This window comes from Elephantulus edwardii, unplaced genomic scaffold (assembly GCF_000299155.1).
Source record: "Elephantulus edwardii isolate Elephantulus edwardi_28Jun2011 unplaced genomic scaffold, EleEdw1.0 scaffold00272, whole genome shotgun sequence".
Classification (NCBI taxonomy): Eukaryota; Metazoa; Chordata; class Mammalia; order Macroscelidea; family Macroscelididae; genus Elephantulus; species Elephantulus edwardii.
In genome coordinates this window covers 1,322,589-1,341,292 of record NW_006400022.1, presented here as the reverse complement: position 1 = coordinate 1,341,292, position 18,704 = coordinate 1,322,589, and the positions used below count along the sequence as shown (strand labels likewise).

The window sequence follows — 18,704 nt, the reverse complement described above, 5'->3', positions numbered from 1 at the left end:
AAGTCTCTTTGATAAAAAGATATCCAGGAGAATTGTGCTGTGCTGGAGAAGGAGGGGATATCCAGATACCGGCCAGATCCAATTTGATCGAACACACACACACACACAAATAATAAAACTTTTAAAAAATTACTACTTTCAAAAATCAACACTTATTCTTTAATCTTTAGAATTCGATTCCTTTTGCTTTGCTGATGTTGTTTGGTGCTGTCAAGTTGCAACCGTAAGAACAGTGGACCTGAAGCCTGCCCTATCCTGTGTCATCCTCATTATCTCTGACACACTTGAGTCCGTTGCTGAAGTCACCATGTCGATCCATCTCATTGGGGGGGGGGTGTCTTCCTTTGCTTGCTGAACCTTCCATCTGTCCAAGCATGATGTCCTTTTCCAAGAAACAGCCTGGCCTAGGTTAGAGAAGTCTAATTTCAAAGGTAAATTGTCTTTTGAAAAGAGGTAAAATTATGTTTTTATTTTGTACATTATGAAACCCAGATGGGATTGGATTCAGTGGGACTGCCTTGTTTTTCCAGATTTGTGAGTTTTCCAGTAGGTGCATTTGGTTCAGTTCCCAGCTGGAAAATGGGCATTACCATCCCAGATATACTGGTCACAATCTACATTTAAACAAGATCACTGGGTGATACTTACAGACCTTGTAAAACATATCTTCAGATTTAGTGTAACTGAGGTGAAAGGTATATATTCTGGCAGATTCTCAATGGGAGTGTTATTGAAAGAACCAGTTGGAAGTCCTCTTTAATTAAAGTTCCCAAGTGATTCTGAGGTAACAGTGAAACTGCAATGAGGTCCAGAAACTGGATCTGAGGTGAGCATCAGTATTATTTTAAACTTCACAGAAGATTTTATTCTTCACTCATGTTTGATAATCCATGTTTTTAGACAGCAGCTCTGTGAGGCACTTCTATTTAATCTTTGATGGCTGCTGTGAGTCATATGTGACTTGAAGACAATGAGTTCGGTTCTGGTTTAGGAAAGTGTATCAAGTGACACAAGCACAGCTGAGAAAAAAGCAAGGTTTTGGAGCCAGGGCTTTGAGTTGAGCCAAGCTGTGGCATCTATTTAACTACCCACTAAGGAAGGACTAACACAAAGCACTTGGCAGTTCTAAGCTTTCTACTGTCCATTATGCTCTTTTTACCCTATTGAATTCAGACATACATCTTGAGTTGTTATGTGCCATCAAGTTGACTAAGACTCATAGCAACTCTATGAATCCTCTCCTATCCTGTGTCCTTCACTTCTGATATACTTGAGGCCATTGTTACAGTCACGGTGTCAATTTAGCTTGCTGAGTCTTCCTCACCTATAATGACCCTCCACCTTTCCAGCCATTATGTCCTTTCTCAAGGACTGCCCCTCCTAACAACATGCCCAAAGTATGTGAAATAAAGCTTCACTATTTTTACCTTCAAAAAGCAGCCTGGTTGCACCTTCTCAGGCCCCTTCTTTTGTGTCATTACTCTTCTTCAACACAATTAAAAGGCATTGAGACTTCTGACATTCTTATTCTTTCAGATGCATAGCTAAGACTTGGAAAGACCAAAGATGCACAGGGGTACCTGATGTCTCTAAACTGCTATCACTGCTCTTTCTGCAAAGGGGACTCATCGAAGGCAACCTGAGAACTACTACTTGTTTGTACTAAATGCATGCATGCCAACGAAGCTCTTTTTCATACTTGGGAAAATTTGAGAAGACCATAACTTGCCCTTTTAGAACTCTCCATACTTCTTAGGAACATATACTAGAGAAGTTTACCAAAATATTGACTTTGAGTCATTTGATTGTTGGTCCACACTAGCGGCATCCACTTCCAAAATGGCTTGCCTCCGGAAACTATGTACGAACAGTGCTCAGGCTGTTCGTTCATAGGGTCGCTATGAGTCGTCTACAACTTGACGGCATTAAACAACTACTTATATGTCACTCACACACACTCACACACACCCCCTCCTAGAAGAGAAACATAGATTTTTTTTTAAAAAAAATTTTTATAGATTTTTAGCAATAGGTATTCTTATCTTTTTTCAATTTAACTTGTACTGTTTCAGAAGATCTAGTTTTAGTTTTATTAATAAAGATCTGCCACCTGGTGGTTAAAGGTGGCTATTGCAGGTAGGTGGTATAGTGGGGTTTCTGGGTGGTGAAACCTATTAACACATTGGGCTATTAATGGAGGTCTACCCAGTAGCCCTGATCAACTTCCAAAGGCCTAGCAGTCTGTTTCTGAAAATTCAACCATCTAAAACCCTATAGAGTACATTTCTATTCTGATACTCCACGGGACTGCTATGAGACAGCTGATTGAAGGGCAATGATATTTTTACTACCTGTTCACTGCTGCTAGGTGCAATTAACTATGACTCGCAGTGAACCAATAAATATTAATAAATGAATCGATATAAACCTTGTCCTATCCTGCACCACCCTCATGACCCCCCTGATATACTCAAGCCCATTAAAAGTCACTGTCAGTCCATCTTGTGGAGGGTCTTTGCTTGTGGCTCTGACCCTCCACCTTTGCCAGTATGCTTTTACCAAGGCCTGGCCCCTTCTGACAACATGGCCAAAGTATGTAGAAAGTTTTACCATCTTTCTAAAAAGCAACCTGGTTGTACTTCCTCCAAGACAGACTTGTGCTTTTGTCAGTCCTTGGGATATTCAATACTTCTCTCCAAAAATTACAATTCAAATGTATCCATTCTTCTGTAATCCTAGTCACTGTCCAACTTTCAAATGCATGAGAACTGAAAAGACTATGGCTTGAATGAGACACACTCTCGTCTTTAAACTGACAATATTGCTTCTTAGCAATTTGGACAGGTCAGGGAGCTCTGGTGGCTAAATGGTAACAAATTGTACTGCCATTGCAAAAGCATATGGTTCAAATCCACCTCTGCTAAGAGTTACACACTCATTCTCTTCTTTCCTTAGAATGGGAAACCGAATCCATGTCTACCCAAATGGATCTCTGCTTATTGCATCAGTAACAGAAAAAGATGGTGGAGTCTACTTGTGTGTGGCTAGAAACAAAATGGGAGATGACCTGATACTGATGCACATTAGCCTATGCCGGACACCTGCCAAAATTGACTACAAACAGCATTTCAGAAAACAGGTGCTTCATGGAAGATATTTCCAGGTGGACTGCAAGGCTTCCGGCTCCCCAGTGCCTGAGATATCTTGGAGCTTGCCTGATGGAACAGTGATTAACAATGCAATGCAAGAAGAAGACAGCGGCTGCAAGACCCAGAGGTATATCCTTTTCAACAATGGAACCTTATACTTCACCAAAGTTGGGATAACAGAGGAAGGAGATTATACCTGCCGTGCACAGAACACCCTAGGGAGGGATGAGATGAAGGTCCACCTAACGGTCATAACTGCTGCTCCACAGATAAGGCCGGATCACAAGACTGACAAAGAAGCCAAGGCTGGAGACACCGCTATCCTTGACTGTGATGTCATTGGGGAACCCAAGCCAAAAATATTTTGGTTGCTGCCTTCCAATAATATGATTACATTCTCTAATGATAGGTACACCTTTCATGCCAATGGGTCATTATCCATCAACAAAGTAAAACTGCTTGATTCTGGAGAGTATGTGTGTAAAGCCCGAAATCCCAATGGAGAGGACACCAAGATGTACAAATTGAACATCATTTCCAAACCTCCATTAATCAATGGCCAGTATACAAATAAAACTGTCATCCGAGCCACAGCTGTGAGGCATTCCAAGAAGCACCTGGATTGCAGAGCCGAAGGGACACCGATTCCTCAAATTATGTGGATCATGCCAGACAGTATCTTCCTCCTGGCCCCATACTATGGGAGTAGAATCACAGTCCACAAAAATGGGACCCTGGAGATTAGGAATGTGAGGCTTTCTGATTCAGCAGACTTCATCTGTGTGGCTCGGAACGAAGGAGGGGAAAGTGTGCTGGTGGTGCAGTTAGAAGTAGTGGAAATGCTCAGAAGACCAACATTCAGGAATCCATTTAACGAAAAAAATCATTGCCCAGCTGGGACAGCCCACAGCACTGAATTGCTCTGTTGATGGAAATCACCTGGATTTTGCCCAACGGCACAAGCTTTTTCAATGCATCACACAATCCTCAGTTTTGGATTGCAGACAATGGGTCTTTACTCATTTCTAAAACAAGTTGAGATGATGCAGGGAAGTATTGCTGTGCAGCAAGGAATAAAGTCGGCTACATTGAGGAACTGATTGTACTGGAAATAGGGCAGAAGCCAGTTATATTTACATATGCACTTAGGACAGTAAAAGGGGTCAGTGGAGAATCTCTGTGGCTGCACTGTGTGTCAGATGGAAGCCCTAAGCCAAACATCAAATGGACTTTGCCAAGTGGTCAAATACTACAAAAGCCTCAAACTAATGGAAAACACATATTGTATGACAATGGCACCTTAGTTATCAAAGAAGCAACTGCTCATAACAGAGGTAATTATATCTGTAAGGCTCAAAATAGTGTGGGTCATGCAGAGAGTACTGTTCAGGTATTGATTGTGGCCTCTCCTCCCCAAATTACAAACCACCCTCCCAGGAGTATCCTCACAAGGACAGGAGTGGCTGTGCAGCTCCACTGAGTGGCTATGGGAGCGTCCAGGCCAGAAGTCACATGGGAGACGCCATCACACAGCTCCCTGCTCTCCATGATACAAGGAAGTGGGGTGCTTCACCCACAGGACACTCTTGCATGCAGAACCTCAAACCTCTGACTCAGGGATTTACAAATGCACAGCCAGGAACCCACTCGGGAGTGATTATGCAACAACTTACATTGAAGTAATCTGACAGGAGATAAAGTTAAAAAAAAAACACAACAGTGTGAACAAAGTCAACATCTGCACAGAACTTATTTTTTGGAAGAAGTTTAATCAAAGGCAGCCATAGGCATGTAAATGAACCTGAACACATTTACAATATTGAATTTACAATGGACATGCAGAAAAAGACTTGTAAATAAATGCATTATGAACGGATTCAGATTTATTTCATGGGTCTCAAAACAAATTTCTAACTTAAGGCACTTTTATTTTGCCAACAAATAACAATGAACATTAAGAGGAAACTACGGACCATAAAAAATAATAAATGGGGAGTGTACCTGAATTCTTCAATAAAGAATGGTCTTTTCCTTCTTTGCTACCTTAGTGTCTACTTTCATTCAGTGTTACAAGCATGACACAAAGAACAAAGACAATGGAAAAGATGCAATTTGTGGTCTTGGTGTAAATTTACCATGTTGACATACAAACATTTTATGGTTAGTCTATAAACATTTTACTAAAACTTACAGAAAATAAGCATTGAACTGTTTAAATTATGTTTCCTCATTTATTCATACTGAAAACTTTTGTTGGTGAGAAAGAAAAAAATGCTTTAATAGCTGCATTTAAAAATAAATGCAGTCTAACTTTTCCACATGTAGAAAGCAACTTAACACCTGTCCATCATAAAATGCGAAAAGGGGAATGGTTTTATCTTTATCCAAACACATCCATTAAAAAGGTTTTAAAAAATACAATGCCACTTCTTTACAAGGTCAAAATCTTGCTTAGGAACCCCTGGTTTGGAGCTATTTACAAGGAAAATTGAGGAGGAACCATTACTTTATGAGCATTTTTATTCATTTATAGTTTTAAGCAAGGGGAAAATAGGAAGGTCTAGAACTATTACATGTAATGAAATTCCACTGTATTTAAAATTTGACCAACCCTACACAAAATGTGTGTTTTTTAAAAATAATTGACTTTATTTACATTATTACATGCTTAATTTGATCTGAATTAATTTGGGGGGTATTATATACTTCATCTTTTTACTCTGGAAGCCAGTATTTTTCCAATGTAATTCTTCCAAATGTTTAACTATTATTTAAAATTTCTAAGAGCCTTATTCTTAAGCAGTGGGGAGGAGGGAAGAAAAATGCCATCAGCCCTGCTCAGGTATCTCAGGAGAAAAAGTTGAGAATTGTTAGTCTTCACTGCGTTTTCATCAGCTAGCCTTGCCTATGAAGGGACCTGACAGCTTTAAAATCTCTAGTGTTGGTGTCCTGTGGATACAGCAGCAAAGACGACAAATGCTGAAGACAGGGGTCTTCTACTTCTTGGTCACAAGAAACAAAGTACATGACACGTGCAACCCTACGAGGAATGAGCCTTCAGGGTAAACATGCATGTCAAGTTCTCTGAGAATCACGACAGAAATACCCAACTTCATCAGAACTCAAGGCCTTAAAAGTAAGGGGACTTGGGGTCGAATTTCTTCTCTGTCTCACCCAGCACATTATCAAGTTCTGCCATAGGCTAAGGCTTTCATTTGCGAACATTATAATGAAAATAGTATAGATGCTAGAAAGGGAAAAAAAGAGAAAAAAAACACAACAACCAAACACCACAAAACCAAAAACCAGACAAAAATAAAAAAGCTCTCTTAGGAGAGAATAATAAATAGGAGAAAGTATGATGTAACTAAAGTAAAAATAATCCCAGTTGTTCTCTTTAGCAGAATATCAGCTCTAGGATTTTCCTCAACTTTCTACAGAAGTCTGGAATTATAGCATCTCACCTTGACTTAGTTCCCTCGCCTAAAAAAAAAAAAAAGGAATACAATAAAGTTTGTATATATACTCCACAGCTTTCATGTGCAAAAGGATTAATTAACTTCTGCAAAATATAAAGTGCATACAAATGCTATGCAATTATAACACTCACTTTTGAGAACAGTTTTACTGCTGTTTGCAATATTGAGCTACAAAAATACATGGTTTAAAGTGAAAACTGGCATTTTAAATACCGATAATTCTTGAAAAGGCAAAGAAAACAAAGCAAAACAAAAAACCAGGACAGGACACAATACCTAAGTACATCTTTCACATTTTGATTGTTTTGCCAAAGCAGTCATATATGGATATATGAACCTGGTGAAAAGTAATTTCACAAACTCTGTTTTAAGCGTATGATTCTCAGAGGAAAAAAAAAACACCCTGAATATAAAAACTAGCTGCAGTGTAAATATTTACCTTCTGAAAGCAGATAAGAGCATGTTAATTCTGTGGAAAGAATGGGCTTTAATGTTTTGGCAAAGTCATTTCCAGCCTGGAGTAAACACAAAATGGGCAGGCTGGAGTAAAACATTGTCACAGTGTACAAGCAGTTCACATGAGCATTGCCACAGCTAAGTAAGCTGACATGTATCTGAGGTCATTTTCATGAGTCAAACTTTGCAATGAGTAACTCACCTAGGAAGATATAAATTATATAATGATTTATAAAAGAAACTATCTACTAAAGTTACACTAACTACATTTTTTTTAAAAAAAAGTAGTTCTACAAGGTTGCTCATTATAGACAAAATCTATTCACAGTATGCTTGACTATATTACAGATCAAATCATATGGCAAAAGAAAATTAATTAATACAGAACATGGGAAAATATCCCCCACATATGTTTTTAAATGCCCTGCAATTTTCACATTCAAAATTTTACTCATCTACATCTAAAAAAATATTATATGGAATACTCTTAAGTTACACAAACTGATAATAATTTACTGTCCTTTTTCTTTTACTCTAATAGGAGCAAATTACCACATAGGTGAACAAAGTTAAAATAGTTACTATTTCTTTATAATAAATTTGATGTATAATTTACTTGTGCTTTTTGCACCAATTTATAAATTACACTATATGCAATACACAACCAAGACTGACATCAACAATAATTAAATTCAAAATAGCAAATACTTACCATACAAAATAAACAACAAGTACACTATCAACAAAAACTAGAGCCTTTCTAGACTTTGGGGCCAGATACTCTGGAAACCCATGTCAAGTTTGCGCACTGTGGCATTTTAGACCAGCTGGGAGAATGTAATTTTTTCCTTTTTCAAATTGGCATCAGGTTCAGGAGAAACAAAACTGAGCACTCATTTTTACCAAATCTGGCAATAATGACTGGAATGATTCCACTGTAGTTCATTTGAGACCCTGGAACTTACATTTTGCACCTTCACAAAGATTCTGGCCACTAATCTTGCCACTGGACAGATCAGAATCTGCCTATTTCTAACAGGCTGCCACATATCCTCATAGCATTCACAGAAGCCACCTGGAGTTTATGTGGGGAGCCACAATCTGTTTCAGCACCTTTTGACCACACAAAAGCAATGAAAAATATCCTACTGAAATAAGAACAAAGTTTATAAAGTGTTCATGAAATTACAAATATTTCAAATGAAGGTTATACAAATAAATGTCCATTTCACCACCAAAAGCGAACAAGGAATAAATAAGTTGACTTCCCCATCAAGATCTGACATGCCTTTCAAATCAGTAGTTTGGTCCAGCATAGTTTGGGGTGTGGGGGAATCTTCATCATAAACAGATACATAAAATATTTGAAATTCAACATTTATCATTCTTTTTGTAAATGTTTCAAAAAAGCACCAATTTCAAAAGGTCACCTACCAAACTTGGAGTGGGCCCACAGTTGACATTTTTCAAACTTACTTTAAAGTCGAATGCAACAAAACCAAACCACAACTTCTCCTTTGCTTTTTGTTCAAATACCTTTGTAAAAAAAACAAAAAAGTAGCACAAAACTAAGGAAATAAAAGGACAAAGGGACATTCCTAAGAATGAGTTAATGCAATACATGTGATCTTTTATATATATATTTTTTTTGTGTGTGCAAACATAAAACTTCATGTCTTCTCCTCTTCCAGATTCAAAAGTGTGAAGGATGCCCATAAGGAGTTACTCCTTGCTGTGGCTGGTTACCTAATAAGAGAATACATGCAGACAGAATTACAGATGCAAGACTCTGCTATGGAAACATGTTACCCTCTTATCATTGCTCTCAGTCCCAAATCCAGGAGTAGGGGGGAAACTGGCCAGGGAATATAATAATAGCCTTGAGAGATTCTAGTGCTGGGTTCAAACACTGTTGCTGAATTCATTCTGGAGGGATTCAGTTCTACATGAGAATACCATGTCGGCTCATGTCTGAACCCCAGTTTCCACCCCTACACCAAGAAACAACTCAGTACTTATAAATGAAGGAACTAAAGGTTTTGTAAAGCATTAAAGCTCTCAAAACATTTGTAGAAACATCTCAGAAATTCTGTTTTAACACTGACATAATATAAATGAGACAGGAAGAAATGCTGTTTTAACACTGACATAATATAGATGAGACAAGAAGACAGACTGTCTTAGCTTGAGGCTACCTTAGCTTACTTTCATTTTTGAAAGTGGCAGTAAGGTGTAATAGGCTGGTGCATGTGTGCATGCATGCACATTATTGTATGCTCTGTGTGTGTATTTGTGTACATCATGCAGGCATGTATACAGAGAAAAAAAGAGATTAAAAATTACACAGGTGTAGACAGCTATTGAACAATATGGATACCCCATTTGCACGATATGTATATATACTCACAGACACACACATGCATAAATGCACAGGTAAGTACAGAGAAGCCCTCCAGAGCTGTATAGCGGGCAGCTCAGTTTAGATTAATAGAATTCTAAAAAGCCAGCAGGCATAACTCTTATCAAGTAATAGAGGTCGGGCTGTGATTAAGACATGGGCTCTGGAAGGAAATGTTCTGAGTTCAAGTCCTACCTAGCTTTGCCCCTCAGTGTTAGCTAAGTGGTCTTGGGGCAAATAATTCATAGTCCTTCCCCGCTCTTGTTTCCTCATGTATAAAATGCAAACAGATATAATACCTAATCTTAGGAGGAACCTTAAGAATTAAGTACACTAATATATGTAAGGGAGCTCTGGTGGCCTAGTGGGAAGTAGCTGTGCTGCAATCCTGAAGGCTAAGTGGTTAAACTCCTCCCATGAGACTAACTGCCTCTGAAAATCCTCCAGAGGCTCAGCTGTGGGTCAGTTCCAACACTACAGTATACAACAACAACAACAACAACATCATACATGTAAAATAACAGTGCCTGGACCCAAGTAAGTGCTTCTTAAATGATGACTTTGGGAAATATAAAAGCTGGATTCTTTGAGTTTTGTAAAACAGAAAGTAGTGCTACTTAAAAAAAAAGAAAGAAAAAAAAAAAAACCCAAACAAACCCCCCAAAAAACCCAAACATAGACACAAATTTCAAAACACTAGTAAAAAAATCTAAAATATCATTTTTTTCCTCTCTCATTAAAATGATCTTTTACTTGACCATGCAAGAATAGGAACTCTGGAAACAGTCATCTGGAGAAGACTGGATTCAGAGGGTTTCCCTGACATTAAATGAAGCTATAAACTATTTCAGAGACACCAATGTCAGAGGTGCATTTACTCTGGCAGGAAATTGACACTGATGAAAAATCAAGATTAAAACCAAGCTGGTCCTTTGTCATAAGCCGACTCTTCCCCTTACAGTGTCAGCAACTGACCAGACCTGTGCTTTCACCACTAACTGCACTGTGTATCTGAGAGCCACATAATCCGAGACCCTGCAGAGGTCGCCTCCCTTACCCTGTACTGCATGAGAAGGCCATGGCCATATGACCCAGCCATTGGTGGTCAGGCAGCATCAGAAGGTCCCAGCATTCAATCTAGCACATAGAAGATTGTGGCTTTTAGCAGAAGCAGCTTTTAAAACAAAATAAATGTAAAACACTGTGGACCAAGCCAGAGTGAAATGGTACCAAAGAAGACAGACCAGTTTTTAAGGAGCCAATGCTGTGTTTTGCTTGCTTCTTTGTGTCTTTACTTGACTTTCCTAAGGACTTTCTGCTCCTTGATAGACAGAAGTACTTACTAGAGAGCTGTTTCTGGAGCTGCCGCACCAAGGCGGCCGTCTGTTGCTGCTGCTGGGTCTGCTGCAAACCTTGCCTGGGGAACTGTAATTGCGACAGGAGAAAGGAGGGAAATCAGCCCACTGTACCAATCACAGACAAGAACAAAGCCTATCTCATGGAGTCATGGGGTGTGTGTAACAGACAACAGAAGTGTACAATGCCCAATGTGGTACATTAAGCTTTTTTTAGACAGTAGAGGTGATAGCTAATATCTGATGTGCCCCACTTGGTCAGGACTGCACTCTGATGGTGAATGCAGTTAGTATTTTCATTGAAGATCTCCATTAAGGTGTCCACACTCCAGAAATTATGCCCTTGTGGTTTAGCTTCACTCACTGGCATAATCATGTTATCAAAGCAAAGGTAGTCTTCTGGTCAGAGGATTGGTTCAGGAACCACCTGTCTTGCCTTACATCAATGGGAAAAGAGGCTGGGGATACAGCCATATTCTATGCCTAAGGCATCCTATGTGATGGCAGATCTGCTTGCCTCACTCATTAGAAGGTGAGCTTGTCCTAACTGGGACTGAGGTCAGCACAGTCAGACACCACACCCTCACTTTTAGGGCAAGGAGAATCAGATCAGAAGTTCAATGTCGTGACCCCTATACTTACATCCCTTGAAGACAGAAGGAATTATGGTGGCTATTCTAAATGGGAAGCAAATTAGTATTTGGTGAAAGCAAAACCGACTTGGTGAGAATCATTTATAGTACTGATTTATTCTGAATTTATCTTATCCTTCAAATTTCAGATTTTCATACTTTCTTTTCTTTTTTCTTTTTTTTAATTTCTTTTCCTTCCTCCATCCCTCCCTCCACATGCTGGGTTTATTATTATTACAACAAAAGAAGTGTTCTGAATCAAGGTTTGCTTCAGGAAATCCTATCAGCATTGTTCTGGCCACTTCCCATTCCCCACCCTGCTTTGTGCTCACCTGAGGGAAGGCTGTGCTCCTGCACTGAGCAGGCTGGCTCCCTAGACTCTGACCTCCAGGTGGGCAAAGACACCTCCAGATGATCAGGGAAGAGGGGCTCAAAAGCAAAGCTGAGGTTGGGAAGGAGCATGGTAAAGTATATTGTTTTGTTTTTGTCAATTTTCTTCATACTAGGTGTCTCTGCTGGCTGACTACCTCTCCAGAAAAGCCCACTACTCCTGGGGGTGGCAGTGGGGAGGGTTATCTCTCCTCCTTCTTATCCCAACAGACCTACAGGTAGTCTCTTGCTCACTCTGGATGCTCCAGAATTCCTGGTTGAATTCCCCTAAGCCTGTCCATTCCTTTGTAAGTAGACCTTTTCTTAAATGCCTCAACTCCCCAGTTTGTATCAATCAACTATTTCTTTTCACAGCTTTTAAATACTGCTGAAAAGAAGCCTAGGATCATAGGTAGAGTTCTTTAGCAAAGAAAATTGACAACCTCCAGGTAAATTTGAATTTTAGAGAAACAACAATAATCTCCCCAATTATTTCAAGAGAAAAGATTTGCATTTAATGGCTCATACTTATACTAAAATATCTATTGTTAATCTAAAATTAAAATGTAACTGAGTAGCTTTGTATTATCTGTCCACTCTAGTTGTAAGATTTCGGCAAGTTTACTTCCTTTAGAAGTGAGTATTTTTGCACCATGCAACTATTTCTTTCCTAACAGAGTGTCAACAACTTAAAGAAGAGGTCTTAGGCTTATGTACAACTGTAACCCTGGGGCCTAGTTGTGCCAGGCATGTAGTAGGTGCTCAATACAATCTACAAAATTACTAGCTCTGAAGCATCTCCAATTCCTACAGTCTTCCTAATTAAAAAATGACAGACAATGCTGGTGAAGTAGTACTTCTATTAACGTCATTATTTTTTTCTAAGTCAGAGCTAGAGTATAGTACCTTGGTGGGTCGTCCCCCCGCCAGACATACCAAATCAAGAGGTGAAAATAAAAAAAAAATCTAACCTTCATTTATGAAAATGAAATAAGAAGTGCTTTCTTTTCTATTCTGTTCTGCCCATGCTTATTAAGAAATACTGCACTTTCAATTTTACTAATTTAGCAAAACACATATAGCATTGACTAGGTGCCAGGCAGTGTTCAATGTATTCTATTATCTTCAATCCTTATGCAGTAGTACCTATCACAATTTATTATCCACATCTTTGAGACAGATGTGTTTTTTAATTCGTTAAATAAACAACTTGCAATGATATTTTCATAACAAAGAACAAACAAATCTAGGACAGCACTATAATCAAACAGATTTCTAGAGCAGAACACATGAATAGTCAAGCAGGATGAATAAAAAGAATTTCAAGTTCATGCAAGTCAGATTTTGCTACCAAATCAGTTCAGGTTAGAGTTTGCTGATAAGTAGTTAGAGACACTATTTATATTTTCAGAGGTGTCTTAATATTAGAGATGAAACATTTACTGCTATTATTTTCATTTTATTGATGAGGAAACTGAGAGCCAGAAGGATTAAGTGGTGTGTCCATGATCCCTAGTAAGTACTATGAATGGAGTTTGGACTAACCCCATTCTGGGTCCAGAGCCCATAAATCTTAATCACTGTCCAACACACTCTTTAATTAGAAAGAACAGTTTCTTACTATTTCCAAATAGTAACTTATTTGGAAATAACTATTTTTAAATGATTGATTCTTAACCTGTTATGAGGATCTAAGAGGGGAGCAGAGGGTTGGGGATTGGCGGGGGAGGGGCAATCATGGGGTTGCACGATTTGATGGGTAGAGGGGGTGAGTTAGGGAGGTGGGGGGGATCCAGTGTGAGGGGCAATGTATACAAACTTTGTAGGTAAAGCAGAGTAAAAAATGTTTAATCTTAAAGCATCAGCTGGTTAACTAGCATAATGGGGTATGCACCACATAAATATTTAACAAACACTTCTCATTCTCAACTCCTTGCTGAAGAGTTGGAACTGACTCATTGGTGCCTGCCCATCTTTCTCCCTCAGAGCGGCTTGTGAATCCTAACAGCCAGAGAGGCATGGCCTTTGGGTTGGTTACCAGCACAATTCACTACGGAACACAGCACCAGTGCTCCCTAACTACTTCTTATTATTTTTAAAACCTGTTTCAAATACTCTAACTCATAGTTTGTACTGGTGATCTCACATTCTAAATTTTAAGAACCTTAAGCAAAAAAGTAGGCACTATGTGTGGTGCTGGGAATCAGTTCTCAAAGCGTGAGTCAAGGAACTTCAGGTGTTCCACTCTTTCAACACAGCTGGGAAGTTAAAATTATTTTCATATTAACTCTGAGACATTATTTACTTTCAGCACACTCTCATCTCTTAAGTGTAGTTTTCCAAAGGTTCTAGAAGTGATACTGTAACAAAATGTCTTCTATTTAGAAGAATAAAGAAATTTGTTGAGGCACTCCATTTTGTAACCAATACGTCATTTTAAAATGTATAAGCCTCTAGAGCAGTAAACTGAAAGCGGTGGGGGAAGGGGGAAAAGAGCCCCCACCCAAACATCAGCCAATCCTGTATCACCCTGTTTTCGTGGGCTTTCCCCTTTAAATAGGCGGGACAGCCCAGAATCCGGGCCGCACCATTTTCCCTGCTGTATTAGCACGGTTTGAGCGAGGCCTGGATTCGAATCTGAAATAAATTCCCTCTTGCCCTTGCTTCGGTGTCTGGCTTCTTGGTGACTTGGGGGGAAACTGGATTTGGGGCACAACATCTGGGGGCTCGCCGGGATCCCCCTACGACCCCAAGGCCCCCTAACCGGAGGGATGAACTGCTGGCCAGACGGGTGAGTGTGTCTATCTGTGTTTTCGTTCTGTACCAAACTGTTCGTGTTGTTTAATTCGGAGCAGTGAAACATGGCTAAGGCGGACGTGCTGGGGGGCCACCACTGCGGGGGCTCGGAAGACGTTCTGAGCCCTATATCTGAGTGCTTGGGTGAAAGTAAAAAACCTCACGCCAGGCTTCTGTACGAAGAGGTGGCTGAGGTTTTTCCGAGACACCGCTCTCCACCGGTTTCAGCTTTCGAGCCTTGCTTATAGAGGAAGGCTGAAAGACTTGTCTGTTTTGCTTGTTATTTGTCTGTCTGTGTCTTTGTCTTTACTTACTGTTGACGGACGTAATGGGACAGACTGCTTCCACCCGCCTAGACCTGGTACTTGGACATTTTAAGGATACTAGAGAGCGAGCCCATAATCTATTGGTAGAGGTTCGCAAAGGGAAACTAACCACTTTCTGCAGCACGAAATGGCCGGCCTTTGATGTAGGATGGCCGCCGGAAGGGACTTTCGACCTTCCAACCATCACCACCGTGGAGAAAGTTGTCTTCCAGCCACAGGGTGGACACCCTGACCAGGTCCCTTACATCACTATCTGGAAGGATTTAGTTACTAACCTGCCTTCTTGGTTTAAATCTTTTCTTCCTCCACAGAAGGTGACCCTCATGGCGACCACAACAGAAAAACTTTGGTTGAAAAAGAATCTGAAGCCCTCTGCGCCTCTTTACCCTATCCTACAGGGAGGGGCTGAGGAAAACGTTATTTTCCCTCCTCCTTACCCACCACCACCCCAGCTGCCGGGGCCTCAACTGGGGCCTGGGCTGCCGGGGCCTCAGCCAGAGCCTGGATCAACGGCACCCAAGCCACCATCCAGGCCCCCGGCTCCATCGGTATCGGCTACTGGCCCCGCACAAAATACTAGAGGAGCTCTTCAAAGAGGCCCCCCCACCCGAAGCTGACTCTACAGTCCTTCCTTTACAGGCTGCGGGGCCTGTAGAGGCGAATGGAGACCAGCTGTATCATTATTGGCCCCTAGTGATCTCTACAACTGGAAATCTCAAAATGCTCCTTTCTCCCACAATCCTAAAGAGCTGATTAACCTTCTTGAGACTGTTCTTTTTACCCACCAGCCCACCTGGGACGATTGCCAGCAACTGCTACAAGTACTGTTCACAACTGAAGAAAGAGAAAGAATCGTTCTGGAGGCTTGGAAGTTGATTCCGGGCCCCACAGGCGTCCCGACTACAATTCAAACAGCTATTGACCTTGCCTTCCCCCTCAGCCGACCCGAGTGGGACTACAACACAGCAGAAGGTAAGGAGAGACTCCGGGTCTACTGCCAGGCTCTATTGGCAGGTCTCTGAGTGGCTGCTAGACGGCCCGCTAATTTGGCTAAAGTTTATGATTTAAGACAGGGACGTGGTGAAATTCCAGCTGCTTTTCTAGAGCACGTAATGGATGCCTTTCGCCAATACATTCCCATTGATCCTGAAAAACCTGAAAATCTGGGAACAGTGGCATTGGCATTCATAAATCAGGCGGCTCCGGACATTAAGAAAAAGTTGCAGAGAGTCGAAAGGTTAGGAGAAAAGGAACTCAGATTTGGTAGAGCTAGCAGAGAAAGTTTATAACAATAGAGAAACAGCTGAAGGCAAGCAGATAAAAGCTGAAAAAAGGCAGACCAGGGACCTGGCTTGGGTCCTCTTAGCGGCCACTGCAGAACCAGGAGAACGCAGGAGACAGCTGCAGCAACTCACCTCGGGAGATGACAAGCTGGAGCGCAGAGGTAGGCTGCCCCTGAACAAAAACCAATGTGCATATAGCAAAGAAGGTATTGCTAGCAGCCCCTGCTTTGGGGCTCCCAGACGTAACTAAGCCCTTCTACCTTTACATAGATGAAAGTAAAAGAATAGCTAAAGGGGTGCTGCTACAACAATTAGGGCCCTGGAAGAGGCCCACAGCCTACTTTTCAAGAAAAATTAGACTCTGTAGCGTCTGGGTGGCCAAACTGCCTGCGTATCATTGCTGCCACTGCACTGTTAGTAAAAGACACAGACAAAATTACTCTGGGACAGACTCTCTATGTGACAACACCGCATGTGGCCGAGGGGGTCCTCAAGCAGCCCCCAGATCGATGGCTAAGCAATGCATGGCTCACCCACTACTAGAGCCTGTTGCTCAATCCCACCACAATCATATACCAGGCACCGGCCACCTTTAATCCAGCTACCCTCCTACCTGACCCAGACTTAAACGCCCCTGACATCCTAGCCCAAGCCCACTGGGAACGTGCCGACCTGAGAGACCAGTCCTTGGCAGACGCGGAGCACACCTGGTTCACTGATGAAAGCAGCTTCTTCATACATGAAGGACAAAGGTATGCGGGCACAGCAGTTGTTTCTGAGTCTAAAGTGATCTGGGTGGGGCCCCTACCTGCAGGAACCTCGGCCCAGCATGCTGAATTAGTAGCACTAACCCAAGCTCTGACCTTGGGCAAAGACAAGAACATCAATATCTATACTGATAGTTGGTATGTTTTCGCCACAGCCCACATCCGTGGGGCAATATATCAGGAAAGGGGGCTACTGACGGCAGAAGGAAAAACTATCAAAAACAAAGAAGTACTTGCCTTGTTAGCGGCCTTATAGTTACCAAGAAAACTGGCCATTATCCACTGTCCAGGACACCAGAAAAATGACACCCCAATTGCTAGGGGCAACCGTCTCGCGGACAGGACTGCCCGTCAAGCCGCCCTAAAAACAACAGTCATGGCCGCTGCCAAGCTCCCAGATCCAGGGTCCCCAAGTCTGCCTGAAGAGCCGACTTAACACGCCTGAAGATTTAAAATGGTTAACTCAGTTGCCTATGACTCAATACCTCCAAAAATGGTGGAACACTGCTGACAATAAAGTCATATTACCCGAGAAATTGGGAGACCAGCTCCTAACCAAGACACACCGGACAACCCACATGGGCACCAGAAAGAGGCAGGACCTCATCAGACAAGAAGGAGTCAAGATTCGGGGCATGCAGTCCAAAACTGACCACATCGTGTCTGAATGCAAAGCTTGTCAATTGACAAATGCCATCTCGAATCCACCTAATCCCGGCACCCGACAACGTGGGGGAAAACTGGGGGCCTATTGGGAAACTGACTTTACCGAGATAAACCCTGGTTGGTATAGGTATAACTATTCATTAGTTTTTTTATAGACACATTTTCAGGATGGGTGGAGGCCTACTCCACCAAACATGACACAGCCCAGATGGTAGCTAAGAAGTTGTTACAAGGTATGGTTTCCCTTGCTATGCTAGGGTCTGATAATGGACCAGCTTTTGTGTCCAAAGTAGTTCAGGGACTAGTATCAGTGTTTGGGGCAGATTAAAAATTACATTGTGCATACAGGCCCCAAAGTTCAGGACAGGTAGAAAGAATGACTAGAACCCAAAAAGAGACCTTGACAAAATTGACAAAAGGAGACTGGCGGGGACTGGTTGGCTCTCCTTCCCTATGCACTTTTCTGGGTGCATAACACCCCATATAAACTAGGTTTAACCCGTTTTGAAATTATGTTTGGAATCTATTGTGCCTAGCCTGCAAACCAAAAAAATTAATGACCTATATAATGATGATAATACACTTGTCCGTTCCCTTCATGCCCTGCATCAGACTCAGAGAGACATATGGACCAGACTAAAGGCCTTATATGAATCTGGACCACCGCCAGAACCTCACCAATACCAGCCGGGTGACTGGGTGTTTGTCAAGCAACATCGGTGAGAAAGCCTGGAACCGCGCTGGAAGGGGCCTTATGTGGTAGTCCTCGTGACCCCTACTGCACTCAGAGTAGACGGCATTGCAACCTGGATCCACTACACCCACGTACGACCAGCTGACCTCTTTGCCCTTCAGGAAGAGTACCTTCCATCAAGATGGACAGTCAAAAGATCCCACAAACCCACTGAAGCTCCATATCCAAAAGATTAATATTACTAATCCTTGTTGTATGCATCGTTGACTCTGTTAACTGTAGTCCCTGCCCTAGTGACTGCTGGACCCCATTAACCCCATACAGGGGTGACAGG

General features: G+C 41.5%; 1 protein-coding gene across 1 annotated transcript in view; it reads left to right on the top strand.

The window, feature by feature from the left end:
- Positions 1 to 4,837, top strand: part of IGSF10 (immunoglobulin superfamily, member 10) — a 40,177-nt gene extending 35,340 nt beyond the window's left edge. Inside the window, 4 exon segments of the mRNA XM_006900050.1 lie at positions 2,956 to 4,027; positions 4,029 to 4,084; positions 4,086 to 4,745; positions 4,747 to 4,837. Coding sequence (XP_006900112.1) covers positions 2,956 to 4,027; positions 4,029 to 4,084; positions 4,086 to 4,745; positions 4,747 to 4,837 — 1,879 coding nt within the window.
- The last annotated feature ends 13,867 nt before the right edge of the window (positions 4,838 to 18,704 follow it).